At 39.7% G+C, this 18,055-nt stretch overlaps 1 protein-coding gene across 1 annotated transcript in view; it reads right to left on the reverse strand.

Annotated features, from left to right (window-relative positions):
- The window catches only part of IMPG2 (interphotoreceptor matrix proteoglycan 2), a 114,796-nt gene that overhangs the window by 90,850 nt on the left and 5,891 nt on the right, over positions 1-18,055 (reverse strand). The window contains exons 2-3 of the mRNA XM_040422305.1: positions 17,403-17,495; positions 14,000-14,248 (exon numbers count right to left, since the gene is read on the reverse strand). Coding sequence (XP_040278239.1) covers positions 14,000-14,248; positions 17,403-17,495 — 342 coding nt within the window. The remainder of the gene's footprint in view (positions 1-13,999; positions 14,249-17,402; positions 17,496-18,055) is intronic.

The raw sequence follows: 18,055 nt of genomic DNA on the forward strand, positions 1-18,055 counted from the left end.
CTCTCTAGGTTTGCATTGTCTTTTTTTATCTCAGTGCTGAGGCTATGGATAAGGGCTCATGCACACAACCATATTTTCTTTCCGTGTCCATTCCGTTTTTTGCGGACTATATGCAGAACCATTCATTTCAATGGGTCCGCAAAGAAAACAGAAGTGACTCTGTGTGCACTCCATTTGTGTATGTCCGCATGTCCGTTCCGCAAAAAAATAGAACATGTCCAATTCTTGTCCGTTTTGCGCACAAGGACAGGCATTGCTACAATGGATCCGCAAAAAAAAACGGATGCAATACGGATGTCTTCAGTTTTTTTGTGGATCCGTGTATTTCTGACCATAAAATACATACGTCATGTGACTGTACAGTCGTGGCCAAAAAGTTTTGAGAATGACACAAATATTAGTTTTCATAAAGTTTGCTGCTAAACTACTTTTAGATCTTTGTTTCAGTTGTTTCTGTGATGTAGTGAAATATAATTACACGCACTTCATACGTTTCAAAGACTTTTATCGACAATTACATGACATTTATGCAAAGAGTCAATATTTGCAGTGTTGGCCCTTCTTTTTCAGGACCTCTGCAATTCGACTGGGCATATGCTCTCAATCAACTTCTGGGCCAATTCCTGACTGATAGCAACCCATTCTTTCATAATCACTTCTTGGAGTTTGTCAGAATTAGTGGGTTTTTGTTTGTCCACCCGCCTCTTGAGGATTGACCACAAGTTCTCAATGGGATTAAGATCTGGGGAGTTTCCAGGCCATGGACCCAAATGTGTCAACGTTTTGGTCCCCGAGCCACTTAGTTATCACTTTTGCCTTATGGCACGGTGCTCCATCGTGCTGGAAAATGCATTGTTCTTCACCAAACTGTTGTTGGATTGTTGGAAGAAGTTGCTGTTGGAGGGTGTTTTGGTACCATTCTTTATTCATGGCTGTGTTTTTGGGCAAAATTGTGAGTGAGCCCACTCCCTTTGGATGAGAAGCAACCCCACACATGAATGGTCTCAGGATGCTTTACTGTTGGCATGACACAGGACTGATTGTAGCGCTCACCTTTTCTTCTCCAGACAAGCCTTTTTCCAGATGCCCCAAACAATCGGAAAGAGGCTTCATCTGAGAATATGACTTTGCCCCAGTCCTTAGCAGTCCATTCACCATACTTTCTGCAGAATATCAATCTGCCCTGATGGCGCTCACACCTGCCAGCTTCCATTCCTGAGCAAGCTCTGCACTGGTGGCACTCCAATCCCGCAGCTGAATCCTCTTTAGGAGACGATCCTGGCGCTTGCTGGACTTTCTTGGACGCTCTGAAGCCTTCTTAACAAGAATTGAACCTCTTTCCTTGAAGTTCTTGATGATCCTATAAATTGTTGATTGAGGTGCAATCTTAGTAGCCACAATATCCTTGCCTGTGAAGCCATTTTTATGCAACGCAATGATGGCTGCACGCGTTTCTTTGCAGGTCACCATGGTTAATAATGGAAGAACAATGATTTCAAGCATCACCCTCCTTTTAACATGTCAAGTCTGCCATTTTAACCCAATCAGCCTGACATAATGATCTCCAGCCTTGTGCTCGTCAACATTCTCACCTGAGTTAACAAGACGATTACTGAAATGATCTCAGCAGGTCCTTTAATGACAGCAATGAAATGCAGTGGAAAGTTTTTTCGGGGATTAAGTTAATTTTCATGGCAAAGAAGGACTATGCAATTCATCTGATCACTCTTCACAACATTCTGGAGTATATGCAAATTACTTTTGGCCACGACTGTAGACTTAAGTTGACAAGCATAAAAGACTACCTCTGTCTTGTCCTTTTGATACAGTAGACAGCACTTTGGCTTTGCATTAGTGATATACTGAGTGGCGCCAACTAAATACTCTTGTTAATTCTGGATGGGGTTGTATGTCACCACATGGTAGCACATGCAGTATCTATAGGACTACAATACGGATTCATAGGACATACTATGCAATATGGGTCCAGAATGTGTAACAGGTGTTAAAGGGTTTCTGTCTAACCCTTTAACACCTATTAACCCTATTAAGTTAGCTGACATTAGCGATGTGCTAATGTCAGCTAAACCTAACTAGCCTATTCATACTTTTATCTATGCCCCCGTTACGCCAGAAATCTAACTTTTAGAATATGCTAATTAGTCTCTAGGAGCAGGGGGGTGTTGTTCCTGCTCCTAGAGGATCAGTTCTCCCACCTTTGTCGCCTCCCTCCAAGTCCTGATTGAGAGGGCCAGGCAGCGCTCGCATCCGTTTGCCAGCCCTGTGCTCTGGTGAAATCTTGTGCCGGCACGGTGAGGAAGCTGGCAGCCTGCGAGCGTCTTTCCCATACCGCACCTGCGCCGAATGATGAACGGCGCGAGATTTCACCAGAGCACAGGGCTGGCAGACAGATACAACCTCTGCCTGGTCCTGTCAATCAGGACTTGGAGGGAGGCGACAAAGGTGGGAGAACGGAGCCTCTAGGAGCAGGAACAACACCCCCCTGCTCCTAGAGGCTAATTAGCATATTATAAAAGTTAGATTTCTGGTGTAACTGGGGCATAGATAAAAGTAGGAATAGGCTAGTTTGGTTTAGCTGACATTAGCACATCGCTAATGTCAGCTAGCTTAATAGGGTTAAATCTGGTGACAGAATCCCTTTGATGGATAATTGCCACAGGGATTTATAGACTTCTAGTAAAAACTGTGCATAAACTACAAGCATTATATAAGAAACCTTTATTAAAATTTGTTTAGCATTGTGCGAGTGCTTACATCTTGGTCCCGAAGCATTTGGGTAGGGGAAGGTTAGATGAGCTATTGCCCATCTGGCTCACTAATTCCCTGTTTGTAGTGTCACAACAAAGAAATCACTTACAAATCTCATTATGGGGTTTTCTAGCCGGAAGGAGATAGTAACGACCATAGCTAGAAAAGTATTTTCCTGCCAAGACGTGAGACTCATGCCCACTGTAGAATAATGACAACGAAAAGGCACATCTAAGGCTATGATGTGATAAACATACATTTTGTTAAGACATAACTTAAAGTTCCTTCGCCATAATACAAAATCTGTCACAGAACACCCACCTACAATGTGCTATTTATTATACTGGTGTCTTCTTGTGTGTCAGAGGGGAATTCAGCACCCCTCAGGCACCATGGCTGGGGTGCAAATGCTACCTCTACACCCTCTATAATTATACCCATGCAGTCCTGCTCAGTATAAGGGCTTTTTCAATCTCTTTCACGTGTTGACTTTAAATTCCTTACCATACAATATTAAAGTTAAAGAATATTTGTTTCCCCACCCCACACACAACAGAAGGTGACATGACCACTGTAATCCATTTTATACACTTCAAATATAAATCAAGAGGTATTATATAATAAATTGGACACCCATGTACAAAACCAAGTCAACTCTTTATCCAGCTTAAGTTTAGGGATGCAATGGTCTTAAAAATACCAGCCACTTAGTTTTGTTTTCTACATGGATGATCTCATTGTGTTAAATGATTAGCTAATACACATGAATAATGATAATACACAACTTACTTTACATCCAATTTATATAACAATAACTCCCTTTTATAGTCCAAATAATACAGATTGGCACTGGTATTTCCTTGACAACACAGTGCCCCTAGTTATTAGGCAGTTTACGTTAATAAATTATCACAAATAACGTGCAATATTTTATTGGTTACATTTACACACGAGTAAAATGTGAGTGGTCTTCAAAGGAGACATAATTTATAAACTAGCATAGGTGAAAATGGTGCAATATTTGGAACAAACCTAGACCTTTTAGTAAATGCAGCACAATAAAAAAATACCAGTTAGGTTTTTATGATTATCAATAACTACTGTGTTAGGCTACTTTCACATCTACACTTTCCCTTTCCACTATTGAGATCCGTCATAGGATCTCAATAGCGTGGAAAACGCTTCAGTTTTGTCCTCATTCAATGTCAATGGGGACAAAACTGAACTTAAGGGAACAGAGTGCACCAGAATGCATTGTGTTCCATTTCACTGCGTTGCCTTGACGCACACAAAAGAGCTGCAAGCAGCGTTTTTGAGTGCGTCCTGGGGTTCGGAGCAAGACGGATCCATCATGACTCACAATGTAAGTCAATGGAGATGGATCTGTTTTCTCTGACATAAAATAAAAAATAGTTCGTCCCCCATTGACTTAAAATGGTTTTACAGACGGACCCGTCATGGCTATGTTAAAGATAATACAACCGGATCCGTTCATAACGGGTGCATGCAGTTGTATTATCACGACGGAAGCGTTTTTGCTGATCCATGATGGATCCAGCAAAAACGCAGATGTGAATAATATCGCTCTCAGATACTCTTCCACAATTCATGGTCCATGTTCAGGAGGAAGCAGCTACAATGGAGCAGGGAGCTCTTGGCATTGCTAGCATTAGGCAGGGCTACACAGCAACTCTAGGCACAAAAAGTGTTGGGTGATGAAAGATTGTTGTGTAGCAGTGCAACCTCAAGATGCAATGGGCCTGAGTGGGGTCACAGTACAGCTTGCAAGTAGCCATAACCATAACCCCAGAATCACAAAAGATCCAACGCTACTGCTACCCAATTAAGTTCTATTATGTTTTGAGGCTGCACTGCTACTAAGCAATTCTGGTCTTAAGGGGCTTGTTGTGGCCAAAGTCGGTGTAGAAGGAAGTCTATAGGTCGAAGTGCCAGCCAACAGCACACCCTGCTTGAACCCTTGAAACGATCTTCTAAGCTGATTTATGACCAAATCATAGCTGAACTTTAACCCCTTAAGGACTCAGCCCTATTTCACCTTAAGGACTTGGCCATCTTTTGCAAATCTGACCAGTGTCACTTTAAGTGCTAATAACTTTAAAACGCTTTTACTTACCCAGGCCGTTCTGAGATTGTTTTTTCGTCACATATTGTACTTTATGACATTGCTAAAATTGGGTCAAAATCGTAGTGCCCGTCCTTAATCCTGTACTTCCCCACTCCCCGCTTCCCCTGTTCCTTGCTTTCCTGTCCTTGGTCTATCGTTAAGTGTTCCCCTCTCCTGTTGTGTATTTGTCTTACTAGGGTTAGACCCCTATAGCCTTCTATGTCCCACTTGAACAATATACTCCTCTTACTCATATATTGGCACATGTTCTTAATGCCCTTCCGTATGGGAAATTACACCTTACTGCCTCCTACCTTTGGAGACTGCTCTATGCTGTACATGGCATTGTATGACATTGTAATATGTTGTCTTTTTATGTATTTCATCTACTTATTTGAAAAACTCAATAAAAACCTTGAATAAGAAAAAAAAAAATTGGGTCAAAAAAGTAAATTTTTTTGCATAAAAAAAACAAATTGACCAAAAATTTTTAAAAATTTGCAAATTTCCAAGTTTCAATTTCTCTACTTCTATAATACATAGTAATACCTCCAAAAATAGTTATTACTTTACATTCCCCATATGTCTACTTCATGTTTGGATCATTTTGGGAATGATCTTTTATTTTTTGGGGATGTTACAAGGCTTAGAAGTTTAGAAGCAAATCTTGAGATTTTTCATAAATTTTCAAAAACCCAATTTTTAGGGACCAGTTCAGGTCTGAAGTCACTTTGCAAGGCTTACATAATAGAAACCACCCAAAAATGACCCCATTCTATAAACTACACCCCTCAAGGTATTCAAAACTGATTTTACAAACTTTGTTAACCCTTTAGGTGTTCCACAAGAATTAATGGAAAATAGAGATACAATTTCAAAATTTCACTTTTTTGGCAGATTTTCCATTTTAATAATTTTTTTCCAGTTACAAAGCAAGGGTTAACAGCCAAACCAAACTCAATATTTATGGCCCTGATTCTGTAGTTTACAGAAACACCCCATATGTGGTCATAAACTACTGTACGGGCACACGGCAGGGCGCAGAAGGAAAGGAATGCCATACGGTTTTTGGAAGGCAGATTTTGCTGGACTGGTTTTTTTGACACCATGTCCCATTTGAAGCACCCCTGATGCACCCCTAGAGTAGAAACTGCAAAAAAATGGCCCCATTTTAGAAACTACGGGATAGGGTGGCAGTATTGTTGGTACTAGTTTAGGGTACATATGATTTTTAGTTGCTCTATATTACACTTTTTGTGAAGCAAAATAACAAGAAATAGCTGTTTTGGCACCGTTTTTATTTTTTGTTATTTACAACATTCATCTGACAGGTTAGATCATGTGATATTTTTATAGACCAGGTTGTCACGGATGCGGCGATACCTAATATGTATACTTTTTTTTAATTTATGTAAGTTTTACACAATGATTTCTTTTTTGAAGCAAAAAAATCATGTTTTAGTGTTTCCATAGTCTGAGAGCCATATTTTTTTCAGTTTTTGGGCGATTACCTTGGGTAGGGTATGATTTTTGCGGGATGAGATGATGGTTTTATTGGCACTATTTTGGGGTGCGTGTGACTTTTTGATTGCTTGCTATTACACTTTTTGTGATGTAAGGTGACAAAAAAATTGTTTATTTAGCACAGTTTTTATTTAAAATTTCTTACGGTGTTCATCTGAGGTGTTAGGTCATGTGATATTTTTATAGAGCCGGTCGATATGGACGCGGCGATAACTAATATGTATACTTTTTTTATTTATGTAAATTTTACACAATGATTTCATTTTTTAAGCAAAAAAAATCATGTTTTAGTGTCTCCATATTCTAAGAGACATAGTTTTTTCAGTTTTTAGGAAGATTATCTTAGGTAGGGTCTAATTTTTTGCAGGATGAGATGACGGTTTGATTGGCTCTATTTTGGGGTGCATATGACTTTTTGATCGCTTGCTATTACACTTTTTGTGATGTAAGGTGACCAAAAAATGGTTTATGTGAGGTGTTCATCTGAGGGGTTAGGTCATGTGATATTTTTATAGCGCCGGTCGATACGAACGTGGCGATACCAAATATGTATACTTTTTATTTATTTATGTAAGTTTTACACAATAACAGCTTTTTTAAAACAAAAAAAATTATGTTTTAGTGTCTGCATATTCTGAGCCATATATATATATATTTTTTTTGGGCGATTGTCTCAGGTAGGGGCTAATTTTTTTAGGGATGAGGTGACGGTTAGATTGGTACTATTTTGGTGGGCAAACGCCTTTTTGATCGCTTGCTGTTGTACTTTTTGTGATGTAAGGTGACAAAAAATGGTTTATTTAGCAAAGTTTTAATTTTTTATTTTTTACGGTGTTCTTCTGAGGGGTTAGGTCATGTGATATCTTTATAGAGCCAGTTGATACGGACGCGGAGATACCTAATATGCATACTCCCCCCCCCCCCCTATTTTTTACCAATTTTTTTTTTACTTTATTTGGGGAAAATGACGTTTTTGTTTATTTTTACTTGAAACTTAAAATTTTTGGGGGGGGAAAACGTTATTTTTTAAACTTTTTTTTTTCGCTTTATTTTTTGTCCCACTTTGGGACTTGAACTTTTGGGGGTCTAATCCTTTACAATGCATTCCAATACTTCTGTATTGGAATGCATTGGCTGTATGAGTAATACTGTGTGTATTACTCATACAGCTTCCAGCCTGTGAGATCCAGGGGGCTGGATCTCACAGGCTCTTCACCGGAAGGCAGCGCGATGCCTTCCTTAAGCATCGCGCTGCCTTCCATGTCATCGGGTCCCCACAGCCCCATGGGGACTCAATGTCACCGCCGACTACCGCCGCCCGCACAATAAAAAGCCGCAAACCGCAGGTCTGAATTGACCTGCGGTTTGCGGCAATCGCCGACACGGGGGGGTCACGGGACCCCCCCGCGCATTTAGCTGTGGTGCCTGCTCAATGATTTGAGCAGGCACCGTGTTCCGATCACCGCCCACCGGGAGATGGCAAAAGTTGGGACAAGTAGCAATAAGAGGCTGGAAAAAGTAAAATTGAGCATAACGAAGAGCTGGAAGACCAATTAACACTAATTAGGTCAATTGGCAACATGATTGGCAGTGTCTCTCAGAAGCCAAGATGGGTAGAGGATTACCAATTCCCACAATGTTGCGCAGAAAGATAGTGGAGCAATATCAGAAAGGTGTTACCCAGCGAAAAATTGCAAAGACTTTGCATCTATCATCATCAACTGTGCATAACATCATCCGAAGATTCAGAGAATCTGGAACAATCTCTGTGCGTAAGGGTCAAGGCCGTAAAACCATACTGGATGCCCGTGATCTCCGGGCCCTTAAACGACACTGCATCACAACAGGAATGCTACTGTAAAGGAAATCACAGAATGGGCTCAGGAATACTTCCAGAAACCATTGTCAGTGAACACAATCCACCGTGCCATCCGCCGTTGCCAGCTGAAACTCTACAGTGCAAAGAAGAAGCCATTTCTAAGCAAGATCCACAAGCTCAGGCGTTTTCACTGGGCCAGGGATCATTTAAAAATGGAGTGTGGCAAAATGGAAGACTGTTCTGTGGTCAGACGAGTCACGATTCGAAGTTCTTTTTGGAAATCTGGGACACCATGTCATCCAGACCAAAGAGGACAAGGACAATCCAAGTTGTTATCAACGCTCAGTTCAGAAGCCTGCATCTCTGATGGTATGGGGTTGCATGAGTGCGTGTGGCATGGGCAGCTTACATGTCTGGAAAGGCACCATCAATGCAGAAAAATATATTCAGGTTCTAGAACAACATATGCTCCCATCCAGACGTCATCTCTTTCAGGGAAGACCCTGCATTTTTCAACAAGATAATGCCAGACCACATTCTGCATCAATCACAACATCATGGCTGCGTAGGAGAAGGATCCGGGTACTGAAATGGCCAGTCTGCAGTCCAGATCTTTCACCTATAGAGAACATTTGGCGCATCATAAAGAGGAAGGTGCAACAAAGAAGGCCCAAGACGATTGAACAGTTAGAGGCCTGTATTAGACAAGAATGGGAGAGCATTCCTATTTCTAAACTTGAGAAACTGTTCTCCTCGGTCCCCAGACGTCTGTTGAGTGTTGTAAGAAGAAGGGGAGATGCCACACAGTGGTGAAAATGGCCTTGTCCCAACTTTTTGGGGATTTGTTGACACCATGAAATTCTGATTCAACATATTTTTCCCTTAAAATTGTACATTTTCTCAGTTTAAACTTTTGTTCCGTGATTTATGTTCTATTCTGAATAAAATATTAGAAGTTGGCACCTCCACATGATTGCATTCAGTTTTTATTCACGATTTGTATAGTGTCTCAACTTTTTTGGAATCCGGTTTGTACCTTTTAATGTGTACCAAACCTTACTGGACATATTTTACCATGTCACAGTCACCATGTATTGTTGTAGACTGTCCAAATGTGTATTTTTTCTTTAAGAAAAGTTTCCTTAATAAATAGGTGTACGAAACCGGACCACATCCACAAGCAGAACAGTGTCATTGTTGTCATTATCATCAGCCCTGTCTACTCCTCCTCATCCTCATCCTCTGCTTCATCGTCAATCATCCATTACAGAATGTATGGGCAGGAGAAAACAATACGCACCCAGTAATCCTCTTGTGTGCCAACTGAACTCCCAACTGGCTAAGCTGCTGGTAGTGCAGTTGCTGTGTACCACTTAGTGGATTCCACTGACTTTTAGCAACTAATCACTGACTTTTAGCAACTAATCAATGGAGGATACCTACAGTAGCTGCCATTATTTCTCAAAAAGGCCATTCCAGCCTTGTACTCTCACATGGCGGAAAATGGAAGGGCGGTCAAAATTGTACTACCATGAAACGCTCTGCAGACAGCTTGGCACCGCTTTTGCTGAGTAGACGCCTGTCATCCGCGTGTCTGACCATGAGGCCCATTTCTGCCCCCTGCTGAATTACTACTCTGCCATCTCTGACAGCGTTACCTCTATCACAAGTGGCAGAAGCAGCAGCATCAGCAGTAGCAAATACAGATTGCTGAACATGTTAAATAGTTAATATGGTTGAAAAAAGACATAATTCCAGGGATAGGTGGGGACGTGAATCCCAGAAGGAAGTGGGACTCAGATTTCTACACGTTTTTATAAGCATTAATGTTGTTTACTTTTAAGAATTCATCTAAACCCTTTTTAAAACTGTCGACTGTTCCTGCTCTGACAACGTCCTGAGGAAGTCTATTCCATAGCTTCACAGTTCTTACAGTAAGAAGCTTTGACGCTTCCGGAGACTGAACTTTTTCCTCTCCAATCGGAGGCAGTTATCCCTTGTCTTTTGAGCGCATTTTACATGGAATGGTTTTTCACCGTATTTTTTGTATGGCCTATTGATATATTTGTATAGGTTAATCATGTCCCCTCTTAGACATCTCTTCTCAAGACTAAATAAATGTAATTCTTTTAATCTTTCTTCATAACTAAGACCCTCCATGTCCCTTATCATTTTAGTGGCTCTCCTCTGTACTTTATCCAGCTGCAGTGCATCCTTTCTATGGACTGGTGCCCAGAACTGAACTGCATATTCCATATGAGGCCGCACCAACGCTTTGTAAAGTGGTAATATCACATCCCTGCCCCGCAAGTCCATGCCTCGTTTAATTGCATGACCGTATCCTGGTGGCCTTAGAAGCAGCTTATTGACATTGTATGCTGTAATTTAATCTACCATCCACAAAAACACCCAAATCCTTCTCTATAAGTGACTCTCCCAGTGTTACATCACCTAGGACATATGAAGCACAGAGATTATTACTACCAAGATGCATAACTTTACATTTGTCCACATTGAACCTCATTTGCCAAGTTGATGCCCAATCACTCAAAGTGTTCAAGTCAGCTTGTAGTTTATGGACATCTTCCATAGACTGTACAGTTCTACATAGCTTAGTATCATCTGCAAAAATAGAAATGGTGCTATTAATCTCGTCCTCGATATGTTTAATAAATAAATTAAATAATAAAGGGCCCAGCACTGAACCTTGGGGTACACCACTTATAACCCGGGACCATTCTGAATAGGAATCAATTACTACAACTCTCTGGACACAGTCCTTCAGCCAGTTTTCAATCCAATTACAAACTATACTTTCCAAGCCTATAGACCTTACTTTACCTATTAAACATCTATGAGGGACAGTATTAAAAGCATTTGCAAAATCCACAAACACTACATCCACAGCTGCCCTTCTGTCCAGGCTACTACTCACTCCTCATAAAAACAAATCAGGTTAGTCTGACAACTTCTGTCCTTGGTAAACCCATGTTGGTTATCACTTATAATATTATTTGCAGTCACATGTTGGAACAGCTTTTTCAACTGCAAATGCAGAAGCACTGCCTGAACAACCAGGTTAAGTCATACCTGGACAGTGCCCTTTTTTTTGGCACATACCTTGAGCCCTGAACCCATAGAGCAGACTGGACCATGGTAGAAATTGGCCCAGTTTGCCATTGGTTTACTCCAGCCTCCAGTGTACTGTCAGAGAGAGCATTCACTGTGGCATGTGGTGTTGTCACATCGAAGCGGACAAAATTGTCCTCCACTAGTATGGAAATATTACATTTGTGAAAACGAATGGCATGGATCCATGAGGATTTTCACTCAATTCCGGCTGATGCCAATGAATAGATCTGCCTCTGCTGACAGTGGGGACTTGCTAATGACTACTACCGCTATACAGCCACACATCTCCTGCCTTGTCCATCAAGTTCCATACTTTACTGCTACTCCCAAAATAGGGAGACATTTTTCATGTCTTTTGAAAAAAAGAAAATACATTGCTTCTTCACTTTCCCAGAACTTAGGCACATAGTCACTGGCATATGTATATGTGGCTTTGGAATATTTGAAGATAGAATATATATTATATATGTTTTCTTTGACATAACACTAAACCTCTTACCAGGGATAATTTTTGAACCGCTTGTCCAAAAGAAACCACCTGATACCACCGTGTATAAACATGGCCAAACATCTTTCTCCAAAATAGATCATTTAAAAAAAATTTAACACATAAAAAAAACAACAGTGCTGTGTGTTTTTAAACAAGGTTAAACAGGCAATTTATTTCCACCAGCTACTATCCGTTTACCCAAAGCAATATATGTCACTTTGACATTTCTAATGCTGTCTTGATGTTAACAAGCTTGAAAGGGGTTGGATACAGTCCTAAGAGACCTCAGAGTGTCATCCTAAGCTTTTCAGGGTAATCTGAGCATTTTTGATTCAAGTCGAATTTATTAGCACCCAAATTGAACCTGCTGACTGATTCATTTGAATCGGACCGAAAAAAAAATCATGAAATTTGCTGTTCTGTATTAAAAACCTCTATTATTTTTTTTATATTTTTTTTTAAATTTAATTTAAATTAGTACAGCACAATAAATAAAAAGTCACAAGAAAAGATATTACAATAGAAGACCCAAGCCAAGCACTGGTGTATCCATGACCAATACAGATTTTATTCCCTGAGAATAAACATTGTAGGGTATCACTGAGAGACACCATCTTTCTGTGCCTAATTGGAATAGTGGATATGGGGTAAAGACCTATCAAAAGTTATAATAAGGATTTGCCGTTTTATACATAAAAATATAACGTTTTAATAGGTCAACCAAAAGCATATTGCTAAAGGATCTGTGAAATAAATTTCAAAAACATGAAAGTGTATGTTCATCTTCGGACGCCATTTTGCAATTTCAGTAATCTGTATTTTCAGTCTGTATTAGAGTCCAGATCTGCACTGACAGTTGATCTTGTCAACATACACATCCCTAAGAGATTAGCTGAGCCTTTATAATGCTGTCACGTGGCTGTAAATGCCTATTACACAACCCAGGATGCAAATCACAAGAGTAACTTGGTGCCCATACTTAGCCAGTAAAGAATGTTGGGTCATCCAATGGCAAAAAAAGAAATAAAAAAAATCTGCATTGATTTGAGTACATAAAATTAACACTTTCTCATTTGGTTTAAATTGTGAAAGATAAGTGGATTTGCCTTTCCATTGCTCAGTCACATGATACATCAAGTTGTGTAGTTGCTTTTTGTGCTGTGACATACTGACATAGCTCCATGTGACTTCTGCCTCCCTTTCCTGTTTGTGTTGGCATCACTAATCACAGGGCCACAAAGGGATTAAACAAGGTAATGCTGCCAAAACAGTAGGGAAAGAGCTGGCTTAGTTACAGAGTAGAGTATTAGTGCCAGCCTCTTGCAGTCACATAGTTGAAAGATATGAATATCGTAAAGCAGGCTGGGATATGTAGTTCTTCAGTGTATGCTGAAACTGCAAGTCCCACTTCAGACCCAGGAGGCCACAGTCGTATTGGGGGTTGGAGTACCACAAAAGGTTAGTATGCATGTGGAAAAGTATAGCAGAGTTTTTAATTTACTTGCAGAAAAAGTATTTATCAATGGTTAATCCATATGTTCTAGGCATGTTAGAAATTCGAATTTCATGTATGACTTTTTTCAGTATTTCCTCAAAAGTAGTATTTCTATGATATTTAGTCAAAGTATAAAAGCAACCATTGAAGCACCCGCTTGTAGCCCATAGAGACCAAGATAACAAAATCATCACCCAACAAGAGAGACACCCAACATCCTATTCAAAACCAGTAAAACATCTATAGATGCATTCTCCACAAATAAAATTCCAATTGATTTACAGCAAATGTATTCAGAAGTTCCACTGGTCTCAAATTATGCAGGAAACGGTTATGTTGGTGGTTGGAAAGTTACTTCACCTTTTGTATGTTATCTTGAGTCAACATATACAGAACAGAAAATGTTCACAAATATATCAAAACAGTACTAATACACATCTCCTATGGGTTCCATGAAGTCACCATGCCAAGCACATGCTAAGTATGTAATGGATCACCACATTAATCTTCCCAAGATCCTTTTTGTGCTGAATCATGCCATCTCTTACTCTTTACAACAGGACTAAATGAATGCAATATCTGTAATATGGTCTTCAAGCACATATCTGCAAGATACGATCTCAAGAATTTTGGTCTCTTACTCACCCCTGAGTTTAAAAAAGGTGATATGATTCAGAAGAGCTTGTTCAAATGTTTCTTCTGGGCACACTTTCACTCCACTTGGGAATAAAATTGCTCTCTTTTTCCTTTTGAGAAAACTCCTATAGTGTCTGTGCGAATCAGCCAGAGGTAGACTGGTTTCTGGTACAGTCCCACTGCCATCTTCCATGTCATATGGTACATTGATAGGTTCTTTATATTCAATAGTGTCAAATGCTGCTCTGGTTTCTATAACTAAATGGGACAAAAAAAAAGAACAATGAGACAAAAATAGAATTTAGAGAGGAAGAAATCGCATCAAATCAATGGCTTGAATATACAATTTCACTTCAGTAGTCACCAAACCATCAAATATTTAAATTATATCTATCTAAGATTAGAAAAAAGGGTCTTTAGTTTCAGAAGCAGCACCACTCTTGTCCATGGACTGTGTCTGGTATTGCAGCTCAGTCTTATGCCTTATGGGCCCTTTACACAGGCTGACAATTGAAACGATCATCGCTAACCAGCGTAACCAGTAACAATCGTTGGTGATGATCTGGCAGTGTAAATGCACCGCCGATTACCCGATGAACGAGCAAAATACTCATTCATCGGGTAATTGTATCTTTTTTGGATCTGCAAGAAATACAGATGTGTACATGGCACCATAGAAATAAATAGGTCAATGTGCTATCCACAAAAAATGTGGATAGCGCATGGATTATTGATGAGAGAATTTGGTTGTCCTGCCCCGAACTAACCCGATTCGTTCATCTGCATCACTGAAATTCGTTATTATTAGGGATGAGCGAATCGACTTCGGATGAAACATCCGAAGTCGATTCACATAAAACTTTGTTCCAATGTGGTACCTTGGAACCAAACCCGAGTTCGGGAAATGTTTTTTTACAGTCCAAATTATTCTATGAAGTTATTACCCGAAGTCTCGCGAGACTTCACGAAGCAATAACTTCGGCTCATCCGAGCCAATACACTTCAACACTGGACGGAGCTCCTGCTTCGTACAGTATTGGAACAAGGTTTGATGCGATTCGCTCATCCCTAGTTATTATCACTATCTCCATATGTGCATTAATTTGTATTGTCTCTGATGAGGCTGTGTAAAGATGGCCGCCTTAATGAGAGACTTTATTAGTCTTACGCATTCGCCGTTACTGTGAGTAGCGGTGCATGCATAAATATATTTCATGACAAACCCAAACCCAGATTCATTAATGATTGTGGCGCGCGCCACGAATCTTCGTTTGGATTGTTTATGAAATATATTTATGCATGCGCCTCTACTTACAGACTAATGAAGTATTGAGTTAAAGGCAGCCATCTTTACGCAGCCTCATCAGGGGCAATACATTTTTTTGTATATATGGAGATAGGGATAATTACAAATTTTATTGATGCAGGTAACCGAATTGGGTTCATCCACAGCAGGACAAGCCAAATTCGCTCATCACGAACATGGATGCAATAATACAGTCGTGTGCCATAGGCAATTAAAGCACAGTTATGTTACTGCCAAAACTGGGTAACAATAATTATAAAAACAGTTTACCAAGAAGTAATTACAAGTTTTTTAGTATGGTTGTGTATAGGGGTGTATCTGCCATGAGGCAAACTGAGACTCTTGCCTCAAGCAGCGCCACCTAGTGAGATGGAGGGGGCAGCACCAGCATTCGCCAACTTATGCATAGAACATCACACCCATGAATATTATCCAATCCCTTAGCCTAACTATTGAACATATTAAATTTTTAATAGTTAGGCTAACAACCAGATCTGGACATTATTTCTACCTTTTATTTTGTAATATTTGAGAATATATTGTTTGAGTCATTGTCAATGAGTCAGGAATTTTAGATTTCAAAACCTTGCTCATCTGCTCATAATCTGTATGACAAAAGGGTAAAAATTCAGCATTTTCAACTGTGCTGCTCTACATTCACATGGTGTGCCAAGTTTTAATTGATAGCAAAAATCTTCCATATATTGTGCTAGACTGGAATGGCTATTAACAGAATTTGCTCTAGTCAGCAAATAAGAACAACAACTAATCCATCTACAGAAACATGGTAACAGAAACAGTATATGTGAAATTGCTACAAAAGGCTACTGAGAATATGCACACATATATGTCTATACATAATTCTGAAAAAAAAAAAAATATATATATATATATATATATATATCTCTACAGCTGCAAACATCTGTATATTCATATTCAAAGTAAAATGTTTTCATACATACTTGTATCTACATGAATATACATACATAGATAAAAGGTTATAAACAATCATATATACATATTGCTAATATGCATACATTAATACAACTAAGGCCGAGGTCTCATCACCGTTTAGTTTTTTCATTCTTCTGAAAACAAAAAATGGATCCTGTATATTAAGCATTCTTCCCCTGTCTAAAATAACGGATCTCAGATGGAAATGGCTAAAACTGATACAAAATGTGCATAACGGTATAAAGTACAGAAACAGTTTTTTTGTTTATTTTTCTGTTCTGACGGATCAGAAGAACGGAAAACTAAATGGGGAGGTAAATCTGGCCTAATATGCATACATTCATAGATGGATATGCATATACACCACACACATACAACTAAGGGTACTTTCACATTAGCAGCAGGGGACTCGGGCAGGCTGTTCCGGCAGGTGAACAGCCTGTTGGATCCGTCCTGCCGCTAATTCACGTGTGCCCCCGAAATGCCGCTCCGTCCCCATTGACTATAATGGGGGCGGAGTTACGGCGGCAGCACGGCAGCGCACGCCAAGAGGCGGCCGGACTAAAAGTACTGCATGCAGGACGGATCCGACATGCTGTTCACCCGCCGGAACAGCCTGCCGGAGTCCCCTGCCGCTAGTGTGAAACTAGCCTAATATTAACACATTTATATAAGAAAGCACAAATTACACTATTTAGATTTCACTACTTAGTAAAAGCATTTGGCAGATTTACTAATCCTGTAGACTGCGTACTCCTAGGCTCTCTAGACCTGCACCAGATTTATCACAGGGGCTCAGGTTGGATGATACATTTGGTGCAAGAATAGACATTCTTCTCTAACTTTATTCCCACTAATGTTTGGTTTAATTTGAACAGAAGTTTATGCCAGAGTTGTCACAATTTTAGCACAAAATTTACAATATGCCATGCCCCGTTGTGATTCAAAGAAAAATCTAACATGTTATTGATGTATTGTACACTAAACATCTTCAGGCAGGGCTGATCATTGAGGAGTTCATCACATACAGACTTAGCAGGGCTGAAATTGTCATTGACTGGGTCTTAATACAAGATAACCTCCAGTCCTATGATAACACATAGATAACACATGTAGTATTTTACATTAAGATGACTTTGTGAAGTTTGTTACCTGTAGGAGGTGGTAATTGTCCTTCAAGTGCCGTCATGAAGAAGAAGCCCAAGATGACTACCCAGGAACAATGAATCATTCTTCTTGCCTTGGCTAGGAAGACAAAGTACGGGTAAATTTAGCAGAAACATGTACTGCAGAAGTGCAGATACAGCTAGGCAAGACACACTTTGGATCGTATGCAATTTATAATTACTTACTCAAACTTCCAACTTCGTTTGGACACCACACTGAATGCGAATGACAGCTCCACCGGTTAACAGATGGGAGACAATTTTTTCAAGGTTTAATCTGCATGGCTAAGCTCTTTAGCAGAGCTTGTCAAGTTGTTAAGAGACAGACAGCTCATTGATAGGCTGAGCATTTCACACCTAACTACACACATCACTTACTGGATTTCTTAGGCAGCACAATTGTTTCCTATAATTATTTATTCCTCTACAATTTTCATTGTCTGAACATGATCAATGAAGGAATACATATATTTAGGGACAAGGATAATTCAAAGTGAAGCCTGCAGTTAAAAATAATTTTTTAATGACTTACATTTGATCAAGGATGTAAGATATAATTATAATATAATTATAATGTAATATTCCTGTAAAAGGAGTTGTCCCATGACAACAAGGTACCCCTACAGGATAGGGGGCTAG

The sequence above is a fragment of the Bufo bufo genome, chromosome 3 (genome assembly GCF_905171765.1).
Source record: "Bufo bufo chromosome 3, aBufBuf1.1, whole genome shotgun sequence".
NCBI lineage: Eukaryota > Metazoa > Chordata > Amphibia > Anura > Bufonidae > Bufo > Bufo bufo.